Source organism: Natrix helvetica (genome assembly GCF_964273705.1).
Source record: "Natrix helvetica genome assembly, chromosome: 7".
NCBI classification, from domain to species: Eukaryota; Metazoa; Chordata; class Lepidosauria; order Squamata; family Natricidae; genus Natrix; species Natrix helvetica.
In genome coordinates, this window is record NC_138558.1 from 75,125,427 (window position 1) to 75,146,021 (window position 20,595).

General features: G+C 47.6%; 1 protein-coding gene across 2 annotated transcripts in view; it reads right to left on the bottom strand.

Annotated features, from left to right (window-relative positions):
* Positions 1-2,366: 2,366 nt before the first annotated feature.
* CRMP1 (collapsin response mediator protein 1) overlaps positions 2,367-20,595 on the bottom strand; it is a 38,581-nt gene continuing 20,352 nt past the window's right edge. For both annotated transcript variants that reach the window (XM_081958969.1, XM_081958970.1), the window contains exons 5-14: positions 19,439-19,500; positions 18,486-18,566; positions 18,282-18,350; positions 17,007-17,127; positions 14,589-14,745; positions 13,057-13,198; positions 11,060-11,230; positions 7,989-8,168; positions 5,279-5,447; positions 2,367-3,612 (exon numbers count right to left, since the gene is read on the bottom strand). In XM_081958969.1, the coding sequence (XP_081815095.1) occupies positions 3,521-3,612; positions 5,279-5,447; positions 7,989-8,168; positions 11,060-11,230; positions 13,057-13,198; positions 14,589-14,745; positions 17,007-17,127; positions 18,282-18,350; positions 18,486-18,566; positions 19,439-19,500 (1,244 nt within the window). In that variant the 3' untranslated portion in view covers positions 2,367-3,520. The remainder of the gene's footprint in view (positions 3,613-5,278; positions 5,448-7,988; positions 8,169-11,059; positions 11,231-13,056; positions 13,199-14,588; positions 14,746-17,006; positions 17,128-18,281; positions 18,351-18,485; positions 18,567-19,438; positions 19,501-20,595) is intronic.

Genomic DNA, 20,595 nt, shown 5'->3' on the forward strand with positions numbered 1-20,595 from the left:
GCTGGGGAACAGGATGAGGAGGCGGCAACAGAACAAAAGCTGCGCGCGCAGCAGGGAGAGAGCGAGAGAGAGAGAGAGAGGAGAGAGGCGCCTGCCGAGCTGGGAAAGAGGAGGAAGCAATAGAACAAAAGCTGCGCACGCACCAGGGAGAGTGACAGGGAGGAGAGAGAGAGAGAGCGGCCCCCGGGAAGCGAGACGCCTCCCGAGCTAGAGAGGTGGAAGAAACAAAAGAACAAAAGCTGCGCGCGCAGCAGGGAAGGAGGGAGGGAGAGAGAGAGAGAGAGAGCGCGACCCGCGGGAAGCGAGGCGCTTCCCGAAACAGGAAAGCCACCAAGCAAAAGGTTGCGCGCGCAGCAAGGAGAGAGTGCGCGAGAGAGAGAGAGAGAGAGAGCAGGCCTGGAAGCGAGGCGCCTGCCGAGCGCCCCCTCGCGGGCGGCCGATCCGCCGGACGTCTCGAAGGTTCTGGAGAGCCGCGAGGGGAGGGGAGAGTGAGCGCGCGCTGACTGGCCGTGTGGCGCCTCACGCGGGGCTGTTCCTGGCCAGGCCTGAAGCAGCCGGCCGGTGGACGTGTGCGTGGAACGGTTGTCTCCCTGCCGGCCCTTTGTGTGGGGGGAAAGTGCCGCCCTGCCTTCGGATGGAGGCAAAGGACTTCGGCTCGAGCTCTCGGGAAGGCTGAGGAGGGCTCCCGCTGGCCTCTGACGTGGTTTGGAGAGGAAGGGACCGCAAGAGAGTCGATCTGCGTTTCCCTCAGCCTTCGGTTGCTCCTTTTTTAAAAAAAAAAAACTCTTGCGATCCCTTCCTCTCCAAAATCAGTCGGCAAGGGAGGGAATGGGTCAGAGCCACCGCTGAGCGACCCTCTGACCATGAGAGGAATTGCCGGGATGCCCCATCCATGCCTTGGTCATCATACAGACCATGGTCCTATAAGCTCCATCTATTCTCTTGAGATCCCTTTCTCTCCAACCAATGCTTAGCAGAGGGTCTGACCCATTCCCTCCCTTGCCTCAGGACAGCGAATCTAGAGAGGAAGGGATGGCAAGAGAGTGGATCTGCGTTTCCCACAGCCTTGGGTTGCTTCTTTTTTTAAAAAAAAAAAAACTTGCGATCCCTTCCTCTCCAAACTCACTGCCCTGTGGGCAAGGGAATGGCCCAGACTCTCTGCTAAGCGTCACTTGGAGAGGAAGGGATCGCAAGAGAGTAGATGTAGCTTACTTATTGGACCAAGGTCTGCATGACCACCAAGCCATGGATGGACCATCCCGGCAGTTCCTCTCTCTCGGTTATAGGGTCACTTAGCAGAGGGTCTGGCCCCTCCCCTCTCCCTTGCCCATGCAACTGACTCTGGAGAGGAAGGGATCGCAAAAGGTTTTTTTTAAAAAAAAAAGCAACCCAAGGCTGTGGAATACGCAGATCTACTCTCTTGCGATCCCTTCCTCTCCAAACTCACATATCTTGTGGGCAAGGGAAGGAATGGGTCACAACCACCACTAAGTGACCCTCTGACCGTGAGAGGCAGGCATGGCCCATCCATGCCTTGGTCATCATACAATGGTCCTATAAGCTCCATCTACTCTCTGCCGATCCCTTTCTCTCCAAACAACGTCTAGCAGAGGGTCTGACCCATTCCCTCCCTTGCCCGCAGGAAAGTGAGTTTGGAGAGGAAGGGGTCACAAGAGTATTTTTTTAAAAAGAAGCAACCCAGGGGCTGTGGGAAACACAGATGTATTCTCTTGCGATCCCTTCCTCTCCAAACTCACTTTCCTGCGGGCAAGGGAGAGGGAATGGGCCAGACCCTCTTCTGTGTTCCTGTGCCCGTACATAACACTGGGCAGCTGGCCTTCACACATGCGGAAGCACCAAAACCCAGAAAAGCAGTGTTCCGTCAAGCATGTGTGCGCCAGCACCCAAACCTCTGGGTTTCCAGCGCATTCATGCCCGATGGCCATCTATTCCTCAGGCACGTCCACATCGAAACTGGACATTCTGGTGCCAGTGCATACACGCACGATGGAATACTGCTCTTCTGGGTTTTGGCGCAATCCAAGTGGGGTGGCTTTGCGTGCCATTTCCAGCATGCGGTGACGCAGAAGATTAGGCTTCACTGATATAAGGTCTCCTGCTTGTGCAGAGGTTGGACTAGAAGACCTCCAAGGTCCCATCCAAATCTGTTACTCTATTATTCTGTTAAACTGTGAATCTGTAAGCAAGGAATGCTGCACTGTAATGGGCTGGTCCATGTTCCCCAGCCAGTTATTTAGTTGCCGTTTAATTCCTGTCGGGTTGGAGTTTTATCAAGGATGCACAAGAGATACCGAAGGGCCATTGTTTTGATATTGCACTACAATAAAAGAGAGTCAAGCTACTTCATGTTCTTTTATTTCACAAGTGTTTAAAAAAATGAGCCACAACTACTAAATCTGACACATTCTAATAAATAACCACAATCTATAAGGAGGAAAAAAAAAAACCTCTCCATCATACAAAAACGTTTAAAAAAACCAACAAACCTTTGAAATGTTTACAAGTACCAAAGTTGGTCTGTAAAGGATGACCGTCTATGGAAATCATCTACAGTCACCACATGGATTATTAATAATGGCTTTTCCTAAAGTCGGACGAGAGTTTGACTCGGCTGAGAAGATCACAGCCTATTGGCCCCCCTCATTGGGTCGGTAATGAATAAAAACACCAACAAAAATTCTACTGCATATTTGTAAGACGTCCATAGGTGTCTTCCTTTAACCGAACATCGCGCTTTGACCTTGTGTCTAATCCAAGGTCAGTAACCTGCGGTTCCGGAGCCACATGTGGCTCTTTCATCCCTCTGCTGTGGCTCCTTATTGCCGGTCGGGGCCACAATTTTGAGAGGAGCTTCCGTTTGGACGTGGGGAAGCACAGCATGCCAGGAGACACTATGGCAAGGGGCGGGTTTTCCAATCGGCTCCATAATTGACAGGGATTTTGGTTAGGACAGAGAGAGGTAAAAGGACGCCGCACTAGGAGGAGACTCTGGTGGAGGAACCAGATTTCCGGTCGGCTCCAGAATTGAACTGGAAGTTTGTGGCTCCCAGTGGTTTTTTTGTGTGTGGGAAACAGGTGCAAATGACTCTTTGAGTCTTTAAGGTTGCCAACCCCTGGTCTAATCCATAGTGGCAGGCGGCCTTACTCTAAAGTAGACGCATAAACCGCAACTTTCTTCAGTAACATGCATTGCCTAATCTAGCACAACTAAGGGAGGAAGGGAGATGGGAAGGTGCGAAGGAAAACCGCTACTGCAAGCAAAGCTACAAGCAGCACCGCTGCTCACCGAGCACGGGGGGGGGGAGGATCATGCTTTTAAGATGGCAAACACAACCAAGGTGATTCATTCCAAGCAAACACATCACACTATGACACTTATTTCCTTAAGACAAACATTTTTTTTCCTCGCATAGCAATGAATGAAACGTGAGCTAAGGAGCACAGGAATGTAGAGGAGGACTAAGAGCGTTCGTTCTTCGTTTCCGACTTCCGTCTACGCTTATCCGAGACTAGTGATGTTGGAACGGCCTCCCGGTGGTGCCACGATACGGTGTCCGGTGCGGCGAGGATTATGGTCATCTACTTGAGCCCCTGCAAGAGAACATTTCAGAAGCATTAGTGTTCTGACTCAGCTCCCCAAATACAACAAACCCTCTGAAGTGATTCCTTTAATTAGGAGCGCCAGCAGCCCCGGCAAAAAGTTTCTCACTCAAGGCAAGCTAACAAGTTTGTCTGGCCAGAAGATAAATAGTTGTCTACCACAACTATTCATCTCCACCCCCTCCTTTTTATCTCCAGAGCTAGCGGTGGCTCTTCCGGCCCAAGGACCAGCCCATAGATTTCCACTGCTCTCCTCTCCTCTGCATTCTGTGCATCCGTGTGTCAGGCACTGGCCCCAGCTGTTCCTCTTCTTCCTCATCAGCCACCTCCAGGCCTGGGGGCTGTTGATTCTCCATCTGAGGGCTGATTGACAGCCCAGGCTCCTTCTCTGTCTCTCTCTCTCTCTCTGCCAGCTCCACTCCCTCTTCCCCCTCGGAGCTCCCAGGTTGCCCTGATGCTGATCCTGACTCCCACACCTCCTCCTCTGATTTGTCTGCTGGAGGAGCCGGTGGCCGACGGGCCACAAAAATTAGATTTAATCCTCAGCAATACATGAGAATCCTTTCTTTCTGAGCACAAAGCACCCCAAACCGAACCCTCTCTTAGTATGGCATTGGGCCTGCCAACAGGAGCTTCTGCATGGCTTAGATCTGCACTTCTCAAACGTGGGGAGATATAGAGGGGTGCCAACCCTTATTTTTAATCTAATCAGGCCTATGGCAGGCAGATGGAAAGCTCTGTCCAAACTCCGTGAGATTTGCTTCTTCATTTTTGCTGCCGCAGGCAGTTGCTGTCCCACAAAGGAAAAGAACCATTCTGGTGTACAGATTAAGCATCAATTATTTAAAAATGTATATATGTCTTTCCTAGTTGAGGCAAGATTCATTCATACAAGGTCATATGGGAGGGTAATGAGAAATGGCATGGATCCAACCCTCCTCTAAAGTGTTGTGGTCTACCAGCGGCCAGAGGAGCTGGCAGCAGATTCGGACAGTGAGGAGGTTGGGGAGGAACCTGGGCCAGTCCTGGAGTCTGGGGAAGGCTCTGATGAGGGCTCTGTGTCGGAGGCAGAGAGGGGGCCAGAGCCGTGTGACAGTTACCAGCTGCCTTCAGAGTCAGACATCAGTGAGGCAGAAGAACAGCTGGAGCCTGTTCCCAGTGTGCGCATGCGCAGAGTTGCCAGACGAAGGGAACAGCTAAAGAACAGGGGTCGACTTGGGAGTAAGGCCACAGGTGGATGGTGAATGGTCCCTCCCAGAGGAAACAAAAGAGGAGCGAAAGGGGAGTGGAGTTTGCAGGAGACAATGAGTTCGCTTAATTGGTTGTTGACTCTCTGAGACTCCTTGCCAAGTTGTGCAGATCTCGGCCTGGCAGCTCTCCAAGCCAGATAAGGTCTGTGACTGTAAATCCTCCTTGGTAACTTAAAATGAACTTTAGGAAAAGTGCCCCAAGAGAGTCCAAACTACCAAGGACCCCTTCCTGCAAAACTGGCAACCTCCCCCCCACCAGAGGTCCAGCCAGCCATCCTCAGTCCTAGAACATCTGTGAAAAGACATCTCCAAAGTATGCTTTCAGGGCAGCAACTCCAACCTAAATATCTCATGCCGGGACCAATATTTTCCACAAGCATTCTGTTTCCAAAAGATTTCAGAATCACCTGATAAACTGAAATTAGACTGGTGGAGGTTTCTGATGGGTGGAGGCTGGTTTTTGGCAGGCGACGTTTTAGTTGAGGGGGCGGGGGTTGCATATTTCGAAGGAATTGCTACAACTTCATAGACCGGCCCGTCGTACATTCCTCGGGAAACACCCTGTAATTCTGTTACCTGCAGGGCACAGAAAGAAACACGTATATATGCAGTACAATGCAGAGAGCCAAGTGCAGATCTGTAACTTGGGGGAAACAAAACAACCACTTCACAAACGCATGGCACAACACCGGAAAACAAACCCATCCGGACTAGATTCAGCAGTCCATCTGCATTTAAAGGACAATGGCCGCTCTTTTGAAGACAGCAAAGTCCACATTTTGGACAGAGGGGACGGCTGGTTTGAAAGAGGGGTCAAAGAGGCCATCCAGGTCAAAATTGAGCAGCCCTCTCTCAACAGAGGAGGTGGGATACAACATAATCCATCTCCAATCTACAACACAATCCTTTTAGCAGCTCCAAGAAGGCTCCACACCTATTTGCACCACTCAGGTGACCCTGAGGACACAGACAAACCTCCAAGCGGCCTCAACGACTCTCTAAAAGGATGCAAATGACCAGCTGTTTGCAAGGAGTATCAATCCTTCCACTCCCCACCATCCAAGTCAGAGCTGAAGAAGCTTCTTTGAATGAGAAGCGAAACGTCTCCAAAGAAAAACCAGAAAGTCCAGTTGCCTCTTGAAAAAGCACCTTTGGGACAACCATGAAACTGGATGACTGAGAATCTCCATAAACAAACATGTATTAATTCTCAGTGAAGAGGTGTTTACTTGTGTCTCTTTAACAACAACACTGTTTTGGCTTCTTACTCTCCTGTAGGTGATCGTAAATAAGTGAGAAGCAGTGTTCTGGACTTCAGGCCACTCAAATAGACCAAAGCTGTCAGTGTTATCCATTTGTGTCCAGGAACAATCTCTTAAGAAGGAAGTATGCTATTCCCTTCTTAACTACACATTTAAGCTGGGTAAAACAAGACTTAATAGCAGTAACTGTGAGAGGGAACTTGGAGTCTTAGTGGACAACCAGCTAAATATGAACCAGCAGTGTGCAGTGGCAGCCAAAAAAGCCAATGCAATCCTAAATTGCATTAACAGAGGGATACAATCGAGATCAAGTGAGGTACTAATACCACTCTGTAAAGCCTTAGTAAGACCACGCCTAGAATACTGCGTCCAGTTTTGGTCACCACACTATAAAAAAAGATGCTGAGACTCTAGAAAGAGTGCAGAGAAGAGCAACCAGGATGATGAGGGGACTGGAAGATAAAACATATAAAGAACAGTTGCAGGAACTGGGCCTGGCTAGTCTAGGGAAGAGAAGGACCAGGGGAGACAGGATAGCATCTTCCAATATTTGAGGGGCTGCCATAGAGAGGAGGAAGAGGGTCAAGCTATTTTCCAAAGCACCTGAAGGCCAGATAAGGAACAATGGATGGAAACTGACTAAGGAGAGATTCAACTTGGAAATAAGAAGGAATTTTCTACCAGGAACAGAAGTTGCCTTCGGAAGTTGTGAGAGCTTTATCACTTGAGACTTTCAAGAAGAGATTGGGCTGCCATTTGTCAGAAATGGTGTAGGGTCTCCTGCTTGAGCGGGTGATTGGACTAGATGACCTATAAGGTCCCTTACAACTCTGTTAATATCTTAATTAATCTGTTAAAAAATATTCCCTGCTGTAATCAACAGCTGGACTCGCTGCATGCTGCTGCCCCCAGAAGACTTAACCGACCCCAGGGGTCATGGGTCCAGTGAACAGGTGGCAGAACTCAAAACCCCAAGTGGGCTTCCTCACAAGTAACCAACTCCAACCTAAGGCCTAGATGTCCCTCCGCTATTTCCATAGACCTGCCCAGCCAGTGTCCAACATTTTCTACAGCAGATGCAGAGAAAATTTCTCACAGTGGCCCTTCAAGGCCCTCCTTGCCCAGAAGGGACCTGCGCACCTGCCTTATCCTCAAAACAATAACAGCAGAGAACTAACCCCTCTTAGCCACTCTTCTCATCACAAGGTAAATCTTAACAAAGACACTCACCTGTGCCCAGTAAGCTTAATTCTTTATATGTCTTTGGATATACCAGTGATTACTTGAGTGGTGCAGTGGCCTAGAGGTGGAGCGCTCACCTCACAATCAGGAGGTTGTGAGTTCGATCCTAAGTAGAGGCAGATATTTCTCTCTCTGGGCACACTGAGAATATATCTGCTCAATATAACTCTGCATTGGCAACAGGAAAAGCATCTGGCCAGTAAACACTCCGCTAACTCCATTTAGTTGCCCAGACTCATTATCCTCCAAAAGAGGATAATGATGATGATGATATACCAGTGATTTACATTCAGATGCTCGACCGCTGACTCATATTTACGATGGTTGCAGTGTCCCGGGTGACGTGATCCCCTTTTGCGACCTTCTGACAAGCAAAATCAGTGGGGGAAACCAGATTCACTGAATAGCCGTGTCCCTAACTTAACAACTGCAGTGATTCACTTCACAAATGTGGGAAGAAAAGTCGTAAAGTGGGGCAAAACTTCCTTTACAAATTTCTCACTTAACAATAGAAATTTTGGGCTCAGTTGTGATCGCACGTTGAGGACTACTTATAATTAATGAAAGCAAGTTGTGTAATATTAAAAGATGACAAGGAAGTGTGCAAACATACCTTATTCCTAGTTTTGATCCGTTGATAAAGATACTCCGGAAAGGAATTCCGCGGGATAAACGAGCCCATTCCTTTCCTCACCGTGAGATTCCCATCCTCAAACACAATCTTCCCTCGGCTAATAACTATGTAGGGAGCCCCACGGCATTCCATGCCTTCAAAAATGTTATATTCAACAACCTAAACAACAACAACAATACATCATTATTCCCGAACATCTAGGCATGCTTTTCCTTGCATTAATTCATAGGCCTGTGTGAGGTTTTAATAACCACTAGGTCAAACTGCTGAATGTTTTTGATTTCGCTTCTGTTTCCATGGAACACTTCTAAATGCTGACTTGATTCATGCTTCTCTTTATTGTCTGCATTTTTTTTTAACAGGGCTTACTTCCAGTGGTGGGATTCCAAATCTTTTCCTACCGATTTGTGATGGCCCAGGGCGTGGCACAAAGGCAACACAGACAGGGAAGCAGTACGAGTCCCTTTATTAACACCAGCTGTGCCCCCAACGTCCCTTTCAACTCTCCGGCCTGGAGAAAAGCTCCCCCACAAACCTGTAACAGCCTTTGGCTGAAAATACTCCAGTCCAAATGTTGTAAGCAGAAAACTTCCATTATAAATCCAACAAGGGAAGATAAGGAGTTCCAGAAGTGAAGTAGCACAGCAGTAAATCAAACCAGTTGGGAGGATGCCGGGAACTCAGATAAGCAGTTAACACCAGATAAAACTCAGCCGTTGTTACCAACAACCGCCCCTCCCATTTGCCTCTCCTTTAAACTCCATCCCCGGGTGTGCCTTGTGAGGGGAATCGGGGACCCTTTCCTCCCTCGTAAGCCACACAACCCAAGTTGCTCTCTTCTCTGTTCTTCCCTGCGTGCCCTAGGATGAGGAGGGGATGGGCCTTGATCTTCATCTGAACCCCCCTCTCCCTTGTTCTACCTCTTCCCTGCTCTGCCCAGCCCGACTTTTCCCTTCCCCAGTTTCCTCCACAGCCAACGGAGCTACTCTCCCGCTCTCTGTCAGCTGTTATTTTCCCCCTCAGATTCAGATTCTGACAGGGGCGTGACGCGATTCTATGAGAGAGCGCTTTGCGCACGCGCTCGTACTTCGCGCGCTTTGTGCTAACGTGTGCACAGCACTCAAAGACCACCCTCGGTGTCAGCGCTGATGAGCTGTGTTTTAGCTGCCGCACAAATTGCCGGGCAAATCAGCTGAGGTAAAAACAAGGGAATATAAGCCAGGGAACAACAGAGGGCAGGGCTAACCAGAGGCGGTATTTGCCGGTTCTCCGAACTACTCAAAATTACCGCTACCAGTTTGCCCGAACTGCTCCGAACCAATCGAATACCACCTCTGCTTACTTCCCTTCATTAATTAATTCTAGCTGATTTCATTTTGACTGGTTATTTTAATTTACAAAACAAAAACAACCCTACCTCTTGGGTCTATTTTCCCTCTGTTTTTCTCGTCAGGAACGGCAGACAATGTGAAATAAAATACAGTAAAAATGCTACCACTGCTGGCAACAGTTTGGTTTTAACAACTAGGCGCTGTGTAGTTTAAAAAGCAATAATTCTTTACTTGCTTTTTATTCTATCCAGCCAGTCTTGGGGGATTCCCCTTGTGCACTTTTCTTCCATCATAGACTCAAATCTGGATATAAAACGCAGTCACGTTTTCCCAACTCACTTTTCGAATGGATTTTCAATCAACTTGCTTCACGAAATCTCGCTCTTATATTCTTGCAAATGCTTAAAGTCACACTTATTATTTTTCAGGTACGTTTCAGTTTAGGTCCGAGTGGTGCGGTGGCCTAGCGATAGAGCTCTCGCCTCATAATCAGGAGGCTGTGAGTTCGATCCTAGGTAGAGGCAGATATTTCTCTCTCTGGGCAGAATGAGAATATATCTGCTGAATGTAACTCCGCACTGGTGACAGGAAAGGAATCCGGCCAGTAAGCACTCAGCTCCAGTGGTGGGTTCCTACCAGTTTGGCCGAACTGGTAGTGGTTTGGCGGCCTCCGTCGCTGGAACTGACAGTGACCCAGGCCTGCCACGCCCCCGAACCAGTTCTCCTACGGCGGCGCCATCTTGATTTTCAGTTCTGCGCAATGTGCAGAACAATTTTAATTGGACAAATTTAATTTATTTTCATTTTTTAACATTTTGTGCATGTGTGGACATATTAATGCTGCCATCAACCCACACCTGCTCAGCTCCATTCAGGTGCCCAGACTCCACCCAGCAAGGGGTTATGGAGTCATTAAGAAAGGATCATTTCAGTTTAAGTCCAATAAAGACTTTAATGTTTCATATTCTTCGCAGCATAGAAACCAAGAAATTGGATACCTAATTTTGTGGATAAGTGTGTATTTCACTCCTTTGTAATCATGTGACACGTATGTCTAAACAAAAAAATCACAGACTGGAAGGAACAAAACAATCCTTTGAAAGTTCAATAAACCTTCCCTAATATTCCACTTCCATAATTCTTGCTGAACATTTTACTGGTTTGAAGAAAGAAAAGAAAAAAAAAAGATTTCATCAAGAATCAAAATTTTAAAAGCTGAAGCTTTTAAACTTTCCTCCAGAAATTGCGCGAATGCTCCAACCCTGGAAGTTTTTAAGAAGAGATTAGACAACCATTTGACTGGAATGAACGGTATAGGGCTGTGATGGCGACCCTATAGCACACATGCCAGAGGTGCCACACAGAGCTCTCTCCGTGGGCACATGCGCCATTGCCAGCTGCTCTTCGTGGGCGCCAGAATGCCGGAAAACAGCCTAAAAATGGCCTGAAAATGGCCTGAAAACGGCTAAAAAAACAGCCTGAAAACAGCCCCCCAAACAGCCAAAAGCCTGGCATGTGTGTGCCGGGCCAGCTGGTCTTTGGGTTTCTGGCACTCCGGCGCATTTGTGCATGCATGTGCATTCCGGTTTGTGCTGAAAAGGTTCGCCATCGCTGGTATAGGGCTTCCTGCCTGAGCAAGGGGATGGACTGGAGGACCTCCAAGGCCCCTTCCAACTCTGTTCTTCTCAGCGTTCTATTAACCGAGGTGTTCTGTCTTACCGATTTATGGCTTTTTGCTGTGATTGTCTTCTCCTTGTCGGGATCCCAGATCACAAGGTCAGCATCGGACCCAACTTCAATCCTGCCTTTTCGCGGATACAGATTGAAGATTTTGGCAGCGTTAGAGCTAGTGATGGCAACAAACTGGTTTTCATCCATTTTACCTGTAGACTAATCAGAAATTAAAGCTATAGTAACAGACACAGATCTATTTGTCTAGTTTAATAGAAAGAAGGACCAGGGGAGACATGATAGCAGTGTTCCAATATCCCAGGGGTTGCCCAAAAGAAGAGGGAGTCAAGCTATTCTCCAAGGCACCTGAGGGTAGAACAAGAAGCAATGGGTGGAAACTAATCAAGGAGAGAAGCAACTTAGAACTGAGGAGAAATTTCCTGACAGTGAGAACAATTAATCAGTGGAACAGAAGTTGCCTCCAGAAGTCGTGAATGCCCCAACACTGGAAGTCTTTAAGAAGATGTTGGATAGCCATTTGTCTGAAACGGTATAGGGTTTCCTGCCTAGGCAGGGGGTTGGACTAGAAGACCTCCAGGGTCCCTTCCAACTCTGCTATTGTATTATTGTATTGTATTATTGTATTGTATTATTGTATTGTATTATTGTATTGTATTATTGTATTGTATTATGTATTGTATTATTATACTGTATTATTGTATTGTATTATTGTATTGTATTATTGTATTGTATTATTGTATTGTATTATTGTATTGTATTATTGTATTGTATTATTGTATTGTATTATTGTATTGTATTATTGTATTGTATTATTTTTCTACAGATTAGACCACAGATCCTCAAACTACGGCCCACGGGCTGGATACGGCCCGCCAATGCAAGGTATCTGGCCCACAGAGTGAAAGGATTCAGCCCTGCCCCTTGCCCCACCCCTCACCATCGGCCTTATCTTCCAGCGAGCAGCCACTCCAGCTGCACTTCTGCTTCGTTATTTCACTGGTTGAGCTGCACTTCTGAGCACAGCGCTGCTGCCGAAGGTAAGGCCGAAGGGGGAGGGGGAGGGCCAGGTGACTGAGGGGGTGATCTCGCCAGTGCAGCTACATGATCCCGGGCCGGTGGGTGAGTCGGGGAGGGGCAAGTACAGCAAGGACAAAGGGAAAATGGACTGCTAAATTGGCCATGCCAGCCCAGTCACATGACCACCTAGCCACGCCCACCCAGCTGGTCCAACCCCCACCCAACAGTCTGAGGGGACCGTGAATTGGCCCCCTGTTTAAAAAGTTGTATTAGATGGTGCATATTAATAAGGGGGAAATACTAGGCCATGATATTTGAAAATGTATGTGATTCCTCAGTAGATGACATCTGATTCAACAAAACGTAATATCTGGAGGCCTAAAGGACCCCACCGTATTTGGAGAGAAGGAAAGGAATGGTATTGTTGGAGACACGATTAGAATAACGCTGTCACCGCTTGGCTTTAGTAAAAGTTGTCAGTGTGTATGAGAGTTCGTGACTTGGCAGAGACATGGCAACAAGGTCAGCCAATGAATCGACATGGCAACTGGGTCGGCCAATGAGGGCTGTTTGGAAACTGAAACAGTGTTTGCTGATTCAAGACCGCAAGGATCCTGGGCGTGGCTTAGCTCTGTAGCTCTGCGTCTGTGCTGAGTCTGCTGCTCTGAACTAAAACTGAACCTGTTCTCTCCTCTGCTTGTGTTTGCTTGTATTTGCTACCACGTAGGAAAACCTACTTTGGGTGTTGTATATTTACTTCATGTGTTATATTATATATAAAGAGAAGTTAATGAATCCTGCTGAATCAGTTACCTGTGTGTGCTTTCTGGATGCGATTGCTGCGATGAACTCTGAAAAAAGTATACCTTTCACTGCAAGCGGAATCGAGGGTCTTTCTTCCCTAAGTGCCCGAGCTGGGACAGGCATGACACTGTGCATCTTTCTTTTGCTCCTTCCCTTTGTTCCCCTCCCCTCCCATTTTATCTTTCCTTATATATTCCACTCACAACACATTTATTCCAGACCAGTGTCATTCTTTCTTCAATTCCATTAACCCCTTCTGGGATGAGAGTGAAGTTTTCCTTGCCGAGAGCCTTTTGGGCTGTGTTGTAAGTACAGTGGCCACTTCCGGTCACTTGCAGGTCTCCACTGAAAGAGGAGAAAATACACATAGCATCAGTGAATAGACATTCCAGGTCCATGGAGGGATCACTTTCACTTTTGGTTTCTCACAGCTGAAGTTGTTCATTAATTGTGATCTACACTGGCAGTTCTCGACGTACGAACACCATTGAGCCCAAAACTTAGGTTGTTAAGTGGAGACATTCGTTAAGAGAGTTTTGCCCCCTATTATGATTCTCCTTGCCACGTTTGTTAAGTGAATCACTGCAGTTGTTAAGTTAGGGCCATCATGGTGAACCTATGGCACGCACGCGAGCGCGCGCACGCACACACACACACAGACACAGCCTGGAACATCTGCCTCTTCTCGCTTAACTACCCGTGTAGCCATGGAGTCACGACAGCCACCGGACTGCCAGAATCAGTTTCCTCAGTTTCTGCTTGGGGCAGGGAGACTGGGGCGGGTTTCTTAAGATTTTCCCCCATTTCTCCTTTAGGGATAATGTTCTATCCTACCTTGTAATATCCCCCAAAATATTTCATTGTCTAGGAGGGTGGGCGGGTGCTGAATTTCTACCGTGGGGGAGCAAATTAAGATCTTCAATTATCTTATGAGTCATTAGAACATCACAACCAACTGATTCTTTCCTTCTTCTTTTTTTCTCGGTGTCTTTGAGGACCCATTACACAAGGGTCTTCTGACTGAGGCTTCCCAAGAGCATGAAGCAAACTCCTGGTCCCGACAAAAAACCCTTTGATTCATTGACTGTGAATTCTGCTCATTGACGTCCGGCAAAGTCTTTCAAAGGAGGATTTACAGTCATAGACCTTATCTGGCTTGGAGAGCTGCCAGGGCGATATCTGTAAAACGTGGCAAGGAGTCTCGGAGAGTCACAAACCAATTAAGCGAACTAATTGTCTCTTGCAAACTCCCCTTTCGCTCCTCTTTTATTTCCTCTGGGAGGGGCCATTCATCATCCATCTGCGGCCTTACTCCCAAGTTGACCCTTGTTCCTTAGCTGTTCCCTTCGTCTGGAAGCTCTGCGCATGCGCACACTGGGAACAGGCTCCAGCTGTTCGTCTGCCCCACTGATGTCTCACTCTGAAGGCAGCTGATAACTGTCGGACAGCCCTGGCCCCCTCTCTGCCTCTGACGCAGAGTCCTCATCCGAGCCTTCCCCAGACTCCAGGACTGGCCCACGTAGGAAGGACCCCAACCTCCTCACTGTCTGAATCTGCTGCCAGCTCTGCTGGCCAGTAGCCACAACAGAATCGCTCTCTCAAACCCATGTGGTCCCCTGATGAAGACATCCCTTTGCAGTGGTAAACCTGGTTCCCAACTGCCCTTTTAGTATCTCCGTAACATCTCCACCGTGACGGTTGATACCCATAGTTGCCAGCATCTATTTTGTCTTACCAGGCTAGAAGTGAGGTCAGATGATCAGGCGTGGTAGGATCCAGACTCAGAGGCGGTGAGGTCACAAAGGCTGCGGCCTTCGCCCAATTCTTGTTCCAGTAATGAGTACCATTGGTCCCCAGACTGGCTGTGATTGGTTCCCCAAATACCAGAGCACCTTGAGTGGACAAAAGACAGACCAGGGTGGATAAAAATCAATGTTTTTTTTAAAAAAATATATATATATCAGATTTTTAACAAATTTAAATCGGATTTCTTTTACTTTTATCAAATTTATTTTAATCAAATGCTTTGGGAGTAAAAAATCTATCTAAATATCATTTTCTATTTAAGATACATTCATAATTTAGTTTATTCAGCATGAAACGGAGCCTGTGGGGCTGTATATTCCGCAATATTGGGACTGTCGTTGAGTCAACAGCGGATCAAAGGAAAAGCCGCTGCGGGACAGAGATGACAGTTGCTCTTTTAAAATGATGGTTTAAATCAACTTGATTCAAATCAAATCTATCCTGAGACACATTCTAGTTATGCCCCCATGCGAGGCGTCCCAACAGCCTTCTGTGCACCTACAGAGCTATATCGTATTTTTCGGAGTATAAGACGCTCCAAAGTATAAGAAGCACCTCGGTTTTGGGGAGGAAAACAAGGGGGGGAAATCTGCCTCTGCTTCCCAGCAATTTGCCTCCTTGCAACAAACAGCCAACAGTACAGATGATATACATTGTTTGTTGTGTTACATTTCAGACTGTACTTGTACAGTTAAAATTGATGTAGCTTTCTGGAAGTATACATTATTCTCTGCCTCCCGATCATCAGCTGTTTCAGGCTGCATGGATTGCTATAACCTATTGCAGCCTCTGCAAGCCCCATTTTCCTGTTTGCTGCAAGGAGGTAAATTGCTGGGAGGCAGAGGCCAAAGGGTGGGGGACGGTGGAGCTACATTCCGTATATAAGATGCACCCAAATTTTCACCCTCTTTTGGGGGGGGGTGCGTCTTATACTCTGAAATATACTGTAATTTCTGGCTACGATATTAGAAGACAAAGGGGGCTATTGAAATTGTTCAGTTTGAATTTCGCATCCCTCTTCATCAATTCCCATTTTCGGAAAAAGAAGGGCACTACCTCTCAAAGGTGAAACAACCTGTTTTGTTTACCCACCACAGTTTAGTTCTTTAAAGTTCTGGTTGAAGGCACAATTCTACATGAATCGTACGACATCAATAAAACAAAAATATACTAAAGCAAAACTCCACAACAAAGGTTTCGTTACGCGTCGGAAATCGGCCAGAAGGACAGTGAATTTGTCAACCGCTAAAATGACAAAGGCGGTAAGCTGATTTTCAACTACAGGTAGCCCTCGACTTAACAACAGTTCATTTAGTGACTGTTTGAAGTTACAACGGCACTACACTTAGAGAGCCTTGTGATAGAACTAGGGATGGGTCTTGTGATGGGTCATTGTGGGTCATGTCTGGTCAGGGTCTTATGATGGGGTCTTGTGATGGAGAGGTCACGTCAGATGAGGGTCATTGGGAGGTGAAGTGCTGGTTGATGTTGTGGCCCGCCGGCTGCCAGCGGAGCTGGTGGCAGACTCAGACGATGAGAAGGCTGGGGAGGAACTTGGGCCAGTGTTGGAGTCTGGGGAAGGCTCTGATGGATGCTCAACATTGGCCACAGAGATAGAGCCAGAGCCGTCCAACATTTCCCAGCCACCAGAGAGGCAGCTGCCTTTTGGAGGATGACATGAGTGAGGAGGAAGAACAGCTGGGGCCTTTTCCAGATGCGCGTATGTGCAGAGCAGTTAGGAGAGGAGAACAACAGAGGACAAGAAGTCAACTCGGGAAGCAAAGCACACGTGGACGCTGAATGGCCCCTCCCTGGATGGGGAATAAATAGAAGGAAAGGGGAGTGGTGGTCGTAGGAGACAACAGTTCGTATTTCTGAAGATTTTGCTCATTGTGTTTCATGCATCAAAGACTGCTCGCCAGAACTTAATTTGCAGCCTTTCGGCCTGGCAATTATCACAAGGAACTGATAATGTCTGTTGCTACAGTTAACTCCTTGCAGGACTAACGCCTGGACTTTTCAGTGGGTGAATGCCATTAATTCACAAGGGGTAAATAAAGAGGGGTTTTTCGTGACAAGGCGCCTGTTTCTTGCTTCTGCTAAGGCTGGGTCGGAACAGTTGGGGGGCAATTCCATGGGTTGGTTGAAGACTCCTGCCATCACTGGTTGGCTATGTGGTTGATTTGAATTCTGAGGGGCTTGTAGGCTGGTTGTAGGTCGTTGTGTCTGTTGACGCAATATGGAGTGCCAGGCTTCAATAAAAGTTCCCTAACTCCTTTTAACCCGAGACACACAGGTGTGTGAAAGAGAAATACACTCATTCATCAAGAAAATCTGAATCCCATACCTTTTTTCCTAGCCAGCGAGATTACATCAGCTGCGCTCCTACTCATAACTTTAGTGATATAGAGGGGACAGTTGATCCGACTAGCTATGGTGATCGCCCGGAATACGGCTTCTGCTTCCAGCTATATGGGAAAGACAAAGGAAGACCAAGGGTCATTACCACTAAGAACGTTCACATTTATTAATTATCGTTGCTTGTTTGTTTCATTTCCATTGTGACCCATGTTAAGATAATGAGACTGGGGGTTTATCCAAATCTACTAACAAGCCCCCTTTATTTTCAGTGTTTGATTCTATTCACCTTCTCTGTAATTTTTCATAGAAATAACAGAGTTGGAAGGGACCTTGGAGATCTTCTAGTCCAACCCAGGGGTGGGATTGAAAAATTTGAGCAATCAGTTCTCTGCCCAGTTGCTGGGGTGGGGGGTGGGGGCATGGCCATGAGGGGGCGTGGCCTTTTCTTCATTGATATTAGGCTTTTCATGGAAATTCATGTGCAAAGGATAAATTACAACATTGCACTTTTTGGACTTCAAACCTAAGCTTCCTTTTATGTTGTCTTTGGAGATTCTCCATCATCCAAGGTTGTCCCAAAAGTTGCGCTTTTTTTCAAGAGGCAACGGCACTTTCTGGTTTTTCTTTGGAGACAAAGGCAGCATCCCAAGGATAAAACACTCAGGCCCAAACTGAAGAACGTGGTAAATGCAGTACAATGCAGTGAGACACGTGCAGGTCTGTACCTTGGGGAAACAAAACAGCCATTTCACAAACGCACAGCACAACATAGGAGAACAAACCCATCCGGACTAGATTCAGCTGTCCATCTGCATTTAAAAGACAGAGATCGCTCTTTTGAAGACAGCAAAGTCCACATTTTGGACAGAGAGGACCGCTGGTTTGGAAGAGGGGTCAAAACTGAACAGCCCTTCCTCAACAGAGGGGGAGGAATACAACATCTATCTCCAATCTACAACACAGATCCTTTCAGCAGTTCCAAAAAGACTCCACGCCCATTTGCATCACTCAGGTGGCCCTGAGGACACAGGTAAACTTCCAAGTGGCCTCAATGGCTCTCTAAAAAGAATGCAAATGACCAGTTGTCTGCAAGGAGCATCAATCCTTCCATTCCCCACCATCCAGTCAGAAGCGAAACGTCTTCAAAGAAAAAAACCAGAAAGTCCAGTTTCCTCTTGGAAAAAAAAGCACCTTTGGGTTCCTTTTATGTTTCAGGTATTTCTGGAAGAAATCCTTTGGAAGTCAATGCAGGAATCCTCACCTCCTCAGGTCGGCTCAGAGCATGACCTTCTGGTCCCGTTATTCCCAAGGCCAACACCCTCTTTTGCTCCTGAAACAAAAGAGGCCACGGTGATTCCTTGGTAGTGGGGTGCAGGGTAGAGACCCCCAAATCATAGGAAGCCCGTGGAGGCTTCCTGGGCGTATCAGAACATACCGTTTTCATTTATTAATTCATGTCTCTCACCTGAGCTATCAAATCTCCATTTTCTGCGTGGACCATGATAACGGCTCCGAGACTTTTCAGGAAAGTAAATGCTTCATAGAGCTGTGTGCAATTGACAGAGAGGAGGAGGAAGAGGAGGAGGAGGAGAGGAGGAGGAGGAGGAGGGGGAGGAAAGAGGAGAAGGAAGAGGAGAAAACGAGGAGGAGGAAGAGGAAGAGGAGAAGAAGAGGGAGGGAGGAAGGAGATGGAGGAAGGAAAGGAGAAGAGGAGGAAGAGAAGAAAACAAGGAGGAGAGAGGGGGAGGGGGAGGAAGAGGAGACAACAAGGAGGAGGAGGGAGAGGAGGATAAGAGGGAGGAGGAGGAGGAGAAGAAAAAGAGGAGGATGGAGGAAGGAGGAGGAGGAAGTGGAGAAAACAAGGAGGAGGACGAGGAAGAGGAGAAGAGGAGGGAGGGAGGAGAAGGGGAAAGAGAAGGAGAGGAGGAGCAGAAGAAGAAGAGAGGAGGAGGAAGGAGGAAGGAGGAGGAAGAGAAGAAAACAAGAAGGACAAGGAGGAGGAGAAGAAGAAGAGTGTTTTTACATTCTTATTGTTCTCTCTGCTTCAGATAACATGAGATATTTAAAAAGGCAAACTTTATCATGTATGTTCATTATTTCCTCACTCGCAAAATAGATCAAGTGACTGGCTCAGTTGAAAGACCCCACTCAGGCTGGAAATAACAGTCCAAGCGTTTGAGTAAGGTCTACAGCCCCCATTAAGAATGCCCTGATCCTGCAACAGGACCCTAAAGAGAGCAGAAAGCTAATTCAGGATAAAATGCTAGAGCCTCCAACTCAACTCACGAAGTAAAAAGAGAAGAGACAGCGAAACCAAAAATAAAACATGGGTATGTTTCCCTTCTCTCTATCCTAGTTAGAAATCAGACGGATCTAAGATTTCAAATCTCTTTTTTTTTAAAAAAAAAGGGTACGTACTTGGGAATCAGTCATTTGGTAGAGGTCCTTGTAGCCCATGTAAACTTGGAAAGAATTGATACCTATGGAGATTTTAAAAAAAGATGAATTCATTCACACACAACACAGGTACTTCCTCCACTTGTGACCGCAAGAGAGCCCCAAATTTCAATTGCTAAGTGAAAGATTTGTAAAAGTGAGTTTTTGCCCCCTCTGACCACCTTTCTTGCCACCGTTGTTAAGTGAATCACTGCACTTGTTAATTCAGTAACACCGATGGTGGGGTTCAAAAAATTTAACAACCGGTTCTCTGCCCTAATGACCGGCTGGGTGGGCATTATGATTATCTAGACCCGCGCCAGTCCGGCTTCCGACCCGGTCACAGCACGGAGACGGCCTTGGTCGCATTGGTTGATGATCTCTGGAGGGCCAGAGATAGGGGTTGTTCCTCTATCCTGGTCCTATTAGATCTCTCGGCGGCGTTCGATACCATCGACCATGGTATCCTGTTGCACCGGCTAGAGGGGCTGGGAGTCAGAGGCACCGTTTTACGGTGGTTTGGCTCCTACCTCTCTGGTCGGACGCAACGTGTGTTGACAGGGGAGCAGAGTTCGACCCGGAGGCCACTCACATGTGGAGTGCCACAGGGATCGGTGCTCTCGCCTCTCCTGTTCAACACATATATGAAACCGCTGGGCGAGATCATCCGTGGTTTTGGAGTGGGATATCATCTGTATGCTGATGATACTCAGCTATACATTTCCACTCCAAACCACCCCAATGAGGCCGTCGAAATGATGTCCCGGTGTCTGGAGGCCGTACGGGTCTGGATGGATGGCAACCGACTAAAACTCAACCCTTCCAAGACGGAGTGGCTGTGGCTTCCGGCCTCCCGGTTCAACCAGGTGCTTCCATCTCTGGCCATCGGGGGCGTCCAACTAGCCCCCATGGAACAGGTGCGCAATTTGGGCGTCCTCCTGGATGCCCGGCTGTCCATGGATAACCATGTAACAGCCGTGGCAAGGGGGGCGTTCCATCAGGTTCGCCTGATGCGCCAATTGCGCCCCTTATTGGACCGGGATGCCCTACGCACAGTCACCCATGCGCTAGTGACGTCTCGCCTGGATTACTGCAATGCTCTCTACATGGGGCTTCCCTTGAGATGCACTCGGAGACTA